Here is a 9365-nt window from a genome sequence, read left to right as displayed (position 1 = left end):
TATATATATATATATATTGTGTAGTCTACGTATGATCGCGATGCATTTAATTTAAGAAAAGAAACAATTGCATCCGTAGAATTTACAACGAGCCCGCATTGCGTAGCGTGATCTCGTCGTAATATATATAAAGCAATATATATAATAATAAACCGATCAAATTGTATAGTTCGGAGGGATATCATAGCACCGATTTCTCTCCATCGGTGTCGCATTTTTATCCGTAATCGCTATCGATCTAGCGATTAGTGATTTTAGCTATTGCGGATAGTCTGCAAAGGCGGCCGGGAAAGATTCGGAAGAAGCTACACGTCGCGTCGCCCCTTGCCTCGCCATGAAGTCACGATCTCGCGATCCAGCGAATGGATCTTCTTGAATCTTCATTCATTCCACTTGATCCTTTATTATTGTACAAGTGCAATCGTATCAATCATCCGCGTTGCTCCGATCCGAAAAGAATTACAAGACGATCGAAAGTCCCCAAAGCGATTTGTCCTTGTAAATCAATCGAGTATTTACGACATACGATATTATCCTGGAGCTCGACGCGGGATCGTTAGAGACGATCACCTGCACGCGAGGTGTCAAGTGTTTCCTTGGTCACGTTTAATCCAATCCGTTCGTCCGCTGTCGCCGCCCGTATACAGATCAATGCAGGCCGATAAATGACAACTTGCCCGCGTCAAAGTATCACTCTCGCCGTTTCCTTGCAATTCTCAGCTATATTAATCATATTCCCACCTAGACTTCCACTGTTCTTTGCCGCAAATTTACTCGCGTGTGTTTATTCAATAATATCTCTGCCTTCCTTAAATTCCCGCCGATTGCTGCCGATTTTGCGCGCGTATACCTCTTTTACCTCGAATATTCAATCACACCGCGAGAACACTTGCAGATGACACCGCGCGTTAATTATGATCGCATTGACGAGCGCTCGTATGGCTCGTAAATCATCCACGGGGAAGAGAATGCACATCGCGTCGAGCACCCTCACTCTTTCCCTCCTTCCCTTCTTCTCTCTCTCTCTCTCTCTCTCCCTCTCCCACTCTTTCTCTTTCTCTCTTTCTCTCTCTCTCTCTTTCTCTCTCCGATCAGACGTCATCTTCGCCGCTGCCGCGATTTACCTGAGAACATCGGCGCACCGGTAATGATCCACTCGTAACTCCAGTCCAACTGGAATCGCGCAATTTTACGCGACGATAAATCCGAATTACAAGAAGGGCAACAAGGAGGAGAGGACAACGGTTGACGGCAACGTCGAGGCTGCGTGAACGAGCGCGGTGTAGCTCGCGCGCGTCGTCGGTGTTTTGAAAGGCGCTTGGCGCGGACAGGACATACGGGGGTAGGGGGCAGATACGAGCATCGAACGAACCGCCGCGTAGGGGCCTAAAAATCGATATTTCGGTCTTTGCCATCCTCTACTCCTCCGCGCGGCGTGCGGCGAGGCGCGGCGCGGCACGCCGGCTTTCGCCCGTCGCCGCGGCTGGCTAGAGAGGTAGAGGGTAGAGGGTAGAGGTAGAGGTAGGGTATGCCCCCCTGTGTCCGTCATCGATTTTCCCGGCTACCAATCGCACGCATCCATTTATCGTATCGATCGCCCGAGCTGATTTCGTCCGCGTTTGCGTCCGTCCGTCCATCCGCCCGTTCTCTCCACAACAACGATTCATACACCCTCCCAACGATCTCCCTTCCGTCTCTCCCTCATGCTCCCTCTGCTCTATTCGCCCTTCCTACCGCACTTTCCTCTCACACCAGACATCGACGACCCCTATCCCCTTGTCGAGACGACCCTTGCCATCGCCATCGCCATCGCCATCGCTGCCACTGCCACCGCCTCCGCCGCCGCTGCCGCAACCGTTTCGGCTGTATCTTCGATCGTAGATACGACTCGAGAGGGAAGCTCGTCAAAGCGACGCGCGATCATCATATCCGCCGATTCTTCTTCATATAATTAGCCTGTTGATTATTCTGCATAGTTTTCACACGCTAGAGCTTTTTTTCATTTCTTACAGACGCATATGTATGTAATATATCCCAAGTGTGTATACGTCATTCCGATTTGTTGCAGGCTATCGATTACCTGCCGTTCGATGATCTACCCCGACCGGATTCTCCTCTATTCCTTCCATAGGAGGGGGGGGGGGGCTGGCTTTCTTCACAATATAAACGTTTCCAGAGATGTAAATTTGAATAAAATTCTCGGTATTTGAGATTTTCAGCGGTTTATGTAATCTCATGATTTTTTAAATTATAATAGATATACTTTTACGATCGATGTAAATCGTAAAAAATAAAAATTAAACTGCGAGAACTGTGTAAATTACACGCAATGTTGATTTTAACGTACTCGTGTAATCGAAAGATGCGCGTTTCTGTAGTCCAACACAATGCATGTGGTACAATAAGCTATATAGATCCCAGCATCCATTACGGAGCTAATGCTGTATAAGAGATGTTTTTTTTATATCGATATACGGTAATGAGTAGATAGCACAGACGTGTAATAATACCTCTTGACTCTTATCTATATATATCTATATATATATACATATATGTGATGAAATCTCTACATATTTCCCGTGTCATCGATATTGCTCATTGATATTGTCATCACGGATCTATATGGATCACTTCGCGGGCTTTGTCGCGTTTGATTCGCAAAAATTTCACAATCGAGAACATCGCCCGCGTGCGCGAAGATGGCGGGATTGTTCGATATATTTTCAGGATTTCCTTGGTCACTCACACACACGCAATGCACCGAGTATATGTACGTTGTGTATGTTGCGTGCGCGCGTGCGGCGACGTGCCGCATTGCGTCGACGACGACGACGACCCATTTTGCAACGGGGGCGATAATAAGTCGCGCGCGTTCGCTACCCTCCTTTACCATTAAATAATCAATCTCGTGTGCGATGATCGACGAGCACCTTCTTTTTTGTATTTTTTCTTTTCCTCTTTTTTTTCGTCTTTTTTTACCTGTCATTGCCGCGGAGAAGCGGCGGTTAGATCACGCCCGCGTCCGCGTCGTTTCGCGTCAAAGGTCCCTGTGAGTCGGATCGCTGAGATGGGGATTCGCTTCTCTGTGTCGCGCAAGTTTTTAATTCCCGCTTGACGGGGATCAACGGGGATCCTCGAGGCGTCCCGCTAACCGGCGCAACGGAAGGGACGACTTCTCCTCGACAGAAATTCCAATGATCGATGATCGACCCGCGCGAAAAGGGCGAACCGAACGTTTGAATCGCGATCGCTCGGGTCATCCTCGGGTCACGTGGCGCCGAGTCACGTGGCGCTTTCGCGCGAGGTCGCGCGAGGTCGCTGCGCGCGTTTTGCGAGAAATCGCGCTGAATGCTGAATCGTGCGAGCGGAGAGTAAATGGACTATGGAAAGCACGTTGTAGGCAGTTGTGGTCGTTGTGGTGTACTTGACCGTGTAAATAATGCGCGTTGTTGTCGACGGCTGGACGCTCATCGCGCGATCGCAACGATGCCGACGAGGACGTTAATGGTTTGAGACTTTGAGGGTGGCCGCGACAGTCCTCAAGACTACAGAGAACCGTAGCGTGCCGAGAGTGCTCGCGTACGAGGCCCCGTGAGTGGCCTGGAGTGGCCTCGCTGACCCATTTCCTTCGACTGTCTTCGACGCGACCCTTTCACCGCGACCCTTTGTTTTGTTGGCGATCATCGAGACGAACGACGACGACGACGACGACGACGACGACGACGACGACGACGACGACGACGACGACGACGACGACGACGACGACGACGACGATAACGACGTGGACGACGATGATGACGATGATGATAATGACGACGACGATGTTGATGTTACATGGATAGCTAGAGATTCATGACAATCTTGCAGAGAATAGAACTCATCTCGTAGTGCTAATTTATCCGCCAAGTTATCGTCGACTTGAAAAAAATAGTTAATCTCAGGAAAGGTTAAGTTGTGTTGGACGATCCGATTGCAAGTGGAGCACGAGGTGAAGCTCCACAAACAGGCGATTACGTTACGACGAATTGATGATTAATACATGGATGCCGTCGGTACATGCAGCTTCCACTTTTTCACCAGACAATGCGGACGAGATGAAATATGCCTGTCCGAATTCTCGAGTGGGAACGTGGCCCAAGGAATCATACGTTTGTGATTAATCTCCAGCAGCCTGTTGCCGGGATCCATGCGTTCTTATATAGCAGTATGTGAGACGAGTTTCACTCAAAATGCCTCACGTCACGCGAAAATGGGAACTATTCCCGGGCAGGAATCGCTTTTGTTGCGACGGCAGAGTAATGATGGCACCACAGACTGGAGTATTCTATGTCACTGTGTGTCTCATCGTCGGAACAAGTGGATTGTTTTTTGGTTTTGAGTAAGCAATGCATTTTATTACATTTACCTCCAAGGCTATTCATCTTAATATATAACAATTGGATTTTTTCTCAAATCAGATTGATATTCATTGTATTCTGATTTATTTAAGATACATTATTTAAGATACATCCAATTCTACAGTATAATCTTGAGATTCCATTTATATCGATAAAACAAATGCATCTCAATCTTCAGTACAAAATTAAAGAATACTATCTTTAATCTATTAACACATTGTATCATCATCATCAGAACAAATGAATTGTTATTTGTTTAATTCATAGGTCATTTGATTACATTTGTCATCAAGGATAAAACTAAACCTAAGTAGAGTTTAGACATTTAGAGCTGTACACAATTTATATATCTTTTATGGAAAAGTACATTGGATATTTTGTTAGATTAGAATGATAAGATAAGATCTTGTATAATACAATTCTGAACGAAATAAGATTCGAATTCAAATTCCAAGTTCAAGTTAGTAACCTTATTCTCATTGTATGAAGGATGTAAAAGTATCAAAACAAAGGAAATATCTAACCAAATTTTAACAAAAATTGGTTTCAATTCTTATTTTGTTCAGACTTGTATCATGTTGAAAATTATACCATCATCTGATCTTATATTCTAAATCATTTAGGGCTAGGATATATGTAGTTTGTCTTAAATAATGTCTTAAGATGCTGATGCAGCCTTCAAATTCATTTGTGATATCTTAAGATTGTACTTAAAATAGTTTTGAATATAAGAATCGACTATGAATACTGACCTTAGATCTGATGTTGGTTCTTGGATGGTTTTAAGATTTTTAAAATTCCAGCTATTAAAGCAATTATATATTGCATCGCAAGATCGAGATGATTTTAAATATACAAGATTGGATTACAAATACCATCCTTAATCTATTAGCACACTGCCTCGTCTGGATTGTTCTCTGAGCTTCTGAATAAGTATTATCATTGCGTTATATTATATGTAACATTATATGTAATATTATATTATATGTCATATTATATTATATGTAATATTATATTATATGTAATATTAAGAATAAATCTCTAAAAGTAGAATTAGGAATATAAGTAACTTGTATATTCTTCTAATCAAAGATACATTGGATGCAATTAAGATGGTATTCATAGTTTAATCTTATATTTAAGATTGTACATTTCATGTTAAAACTGCATCCAAATGAAACAATAAGCATCTTGATATACAAGATGAAGATTGGACATAAATGCTGTTCTTAATCAATCAGTAAAAAAATTAACACACACACACACACACACACACACACACACACACACACACACATACACACCAAATGGAATTTCTGGACAATAGTTTTCTTTTTTTTCCAGTTGTCCATATCTGGCACTACATGTTACACCAGCAATACCAGTAATAGGAGCTTTATTATTTATATTTGTAATGTCTGCTTTATTCCGCACAAGCTTCAGTGATCCTGGAGTAATTCCAAGAGCGACACCTGATGAAGCAGCTTACATTGAAAAACAAATTGGTATAAATATTATATAACTAGAATACTTATAGTAATTATATGGTTTAATTTATTTATTTTAAAAGACTAATAATATTTTCATTTGGACATAATAAATAAATATTTATTATAATATTCGAAAAATGCTGAGTCTCAAAACATTTTTCATAATAAATTCTAGAAGTACCGAACAATGGCAACTCTAAAACATACAGACCTCCTCCCAGGACGAAAGAAGTCTTGATTAGAGGACAACCAGTAAAACTGAAATATTGCTTTACATGCAAGATATTTAGGCCACCTAGAGCCTCTCATTGTAGTTTATGTGACAATTGTGTAGGTATGTATCTGTTTTATCAAAGTTGTATATACTTGTTTTCTTTTTCTTTCGTATTGTCAGATATCTTCGTCAGATAATTTCGAATAAGATATTACTTTAATCACAAATATTAAGCAAGAGAAATTTGAAAAATATAACTATTCTTTCAGAGAGATTCGATCATCACTGTCCATGGGTTGGTAATTGCGTGGGCAGAAGAAATTATAGATATTTTTATGCTTTTATAGTATCCCTCGCATTTCTTTGTGTTTTTATATTTGTATGTGCAGTCACACATATTATTATGCGTAAGTATATTAATTTCTAAATAATAAATAAATTAAACGCGCAATTATGACGAAATTAACATTTCGTATATATTTATTGTGATTTTAGTTACAAAAGATAACAAGCCGTTTTTAGAAGCTGTAAAATTATCCCCGAGCAGTGTAATTGTAGGAGTTGTATGTTTCTTCTCTGTTTGGAGTATCTTAGGCCTCGCTGGTTTTCATACGTATTTAACTAGCAGCAATCAAACGACTAACGAAGATGTAAGTACGTTTGACACACACACACACACACACACACACACACACACACACACACACACACACACACACAAAATCATGTATAAATTATGTCAAGTTTTTTTCAATTGTTGCTGCTTTTTAGATTAAAGGGTCGTTCACGAATAGAAGAGGGCAGGATAATTTTAATCCTTACAGTCAAGGAAACATTTGTGGAAATTTTTTTTATGTGTTATGTGGACCGGCCCCACCTAGTTTAATCGGTAATATCTTTCTCGTACAAGCTGTCATAATATTCATCTATGCAAATGTGCAAATCATAGAATCGAAGGATATAGTTATGTCGTCATCTATTAATTGTGTGAGAATTCATTTTCTGACCATCGTTTCAGATCGAAGAGGGATAGTCACACCTGAATACCGCGCAGAACATGAACGAGTTGGTGAAGATAATGTAATTACTAATAATAAAACATATGGTACTGCCAAAATTGTGCAGCCTCAGGTAATTATGTATAATGTGTTTACTAATCTTTGATAACAGTTAAATATAGTAAGAAATGTACAATAATGTATACACTTTACATTGTTATTTTTATTATTCATTTTGACAGTCAAATGGTACGACGGTTCAAACGAGTCCCAGTACGGATCTTACGGGCTCGATGAATAATTTGATCAGTGGTCAACATTCTCCAAGAATAGAGTCAATAAACGGTGAGTTGACCCTCTTGAGACATCCTACACGTTGTCCCGAGGATTTACCAAAATATCCGCGCCAATACATAAACGATACTTACGTGCCGCCATACCCGGTGCAACATTGTTCTCAGGATTCTGTGAAACATATTAAATATACCGAAGTAGACCGGTTAAATCCAGACTTTCAAAAATATCCATGTAGATGCGAGGATGGTTTGCACAAATATCCTCATAGGTGTAGAGAGGAATATCATAGATGCTCGGATAATAATCTTATATACGACCAGTGCATAGGGGAACAGAAATATGGTATTGATCTTCAAAAGTATCCTCAACGATATTCCGAAGATCCTTTACGTTATAAGATAAGTGAGAAGAATGGTTATACCGATCTGCAAAAGTTTCCCCAGTGCTATTCCGAAGATCCATTACGGCTTTCGCAATCCCCTCATATGCTTAAATATAACAATCTGAGATGTACCGAACACAGCTTAAAATATCCAATAACGAAGAACATTCTGCCGGCGCGTATATTAGGCACGGGTGGCATACCGATTATCGGACAAACCGCAATTGGTCTCGTGGTCAATAGATTCGGTTCCGGACCACTAACTAACAATTTATCGTATACGGAAAATTCATTATGCCCGAGCGATAGTACAGAGGAAGATCTTTTGAATCGTCGTTTTATCATGAGCTCATTAAGTGATAATGAGGACATTTAACGTTTATTATCAATGACGCATTTTTGAATTATAAAATTCATTTATAGTGGATAAAGAGAATAATAAAATAATTATTATTATTACATTCTTATACTAAAGAAATCTTGAACTTGTTAGAAAACTTTGACAATTAGAATTGTAATTCGTCCTATTCTTGAAAAAAAAAAATCTTTCACATTAAGAAAGAGTGTACTGATTGAGTGTATGTATGTATGTATGTATGTATGTATGTATGTATGTATGTATGTATGTATGTATGTATGTATGTATGTATGTATGTATGTATGTATGTATATATGCATATGTAAATGATTATATATGATTGTTCTTGATTCCTTTAATTGAGAATTTAAAAAAAACTATATATACAAATACCGAGAAGTTGAATTTAATTGTTGAGAAAAAGAGATCTATTTATTTTTTGAAAATACTATTTTGCATTACGCATATACATATAAATGTTTATTTAAAAAATGTATATTACAGTTATGGTGGTGAGTTAAGAGTATATGATACCAATTTTGTTTACTTGATGTGACTTCTCTTAATGATATTCTTTTTAATTCATATTTTATATATTACTTATTATATAAACAAGTACTATACACACTAAACCTATTATTGATTTAAACCTATTATTGATTCTACATATATTTATGTATATATATTCAATATTCACGAGTCAAACAATATTTCATATTTTTTTATGAATTTTGTGCATAAGTTTCTTTATTACTATCATATATATATATAAATAATAAAAGTGCATAATGTGCAAACACACGTTTTTTTTATACGGTTCTTCACTTTTAAATTTATAGATATAAGTGTATTTGTGTGTGTGTGTGTGTGTGTGTGTGTGTGTGTGTGTGTGTGCGCGCGCGCGCATATATTCCACTCATTCACACACGCGTGCGCACGCACGCACCCCCCCCTCCACACACACACACACACACACACACACACACACACACACACACAAAAGCGACATATTTTTCTTAGTGATTAGTATAATTTGGGCATAATTCAATAAATTTGTATTTCTTTGTTGTTTAAAATTACGTCCTGTTATCGAGGGCTCAGAGAATACTACTTGGTAAGTTCATTTCATACATTTTGATAGTCATTGAATGTGTTTTAATATACGAATGACTTGATTATATTTTTACTAGCATTAATAAATCACGTGACATATTTCTTTTATATTTTTA

The 9365-nt window shown here is 39.2% G+C and overlaps 2 protein-coding genes across 4 annotated transcripts in view; one reads left to right on the top strand and one right to left on the bottom strand.

Annotated features, from left to right (window-relative positions):
* Nucleotides 1-3175, bottom strand: part of LOC108694146 (zinc finger and BTB domain-containing protein 14) — a 5180-nt gene extending 2005 nt beyond the window's left edge. Inside the window, exon 1 of one of the 2 annotated variants that reach the window (XM_018203451.1) lies at nucleotides 2980-3175. In XM_018203451.1, the coding sequence (XP_018058940.1) occupies nucleotides 2980-2986 (7 nt within the window). In that variant the 5' untranslated portion in view covers nucleotides 2987-3175. Of the gene's footprint in view, nucleotides 1-1124; nucleotides 1180-2979 lie in introns of those variants that run through there. The other variant, XM_018203450.1, reaches the window with a different exon arrangement.
* Nucleotides 3176-3782: 607 nt separating this feature from the next.
* Nucleotides 3783-9365, top strand: part of LOC108694132 (palmitoyltransferase ZDHHC18-like) — a 6792-nt gene continuing 1209 nt past the window's right edge. The window contains exons 1-8 of one of the 2 annotated variants that reach the window (XM_018203431.1): nucleotides 3783-4378; nucleotides 5742-5902; nucleotides 6063-6221; nucleotides 6371-6508; nucleotides 6597-6751; nucleotides 6873-6990; nucleotides 7120-7232; nucleotides 7342-7444. In XM_018203431.1, coding sequence (XP_018058920.1) covers nucleotides 4230-4378; nucleotides 5742-5902; nucleotides 6063-6221; nucleotides 6371-6508; nucleotides 6597-6751; nucleotides 6873-6990; nucleotides 7120-7232; nucleotides 7342-7444 — 1096 coding nt within the window. In that variant the 5' untranslated portion in view covers nucleotides 3783-4229. Of the gene's footprint in view, nucleotides 4379-5741; nucleotides 5903-6062; nucleotides 6222-6370; nucleotides 6509-6596; nucleotides 6752-6872; nucleotides 6991-7119; nucleotides 7233-7341; nucleotides 8126-9365 lie in introns of both variants that reach the window. The other variant, XM_018203432.1, reaches the window with a different exon arrangement.

Source organism: Atta colombica, unplaced genomic scaffold (genome assembly GCF_001594045.1).
Source record: "Atta colombica isolate Treedump-2 unplaced genomic scaffold, Acol1.0 scaffold116, whole genome shotgun sequence".
Taxonomy (NCBI): domain Eukaryota; kingdom Metazoa; phylum Arthropoda; class Insecta; order Hymenoptera; family Formicidae; genus Atta; species Atta colombica.
The sequence above is the reverse complement of the archived record's forward strand: the minus strand, read 5'-3'. Positions and strand labels throughout refer to the sequence as shown.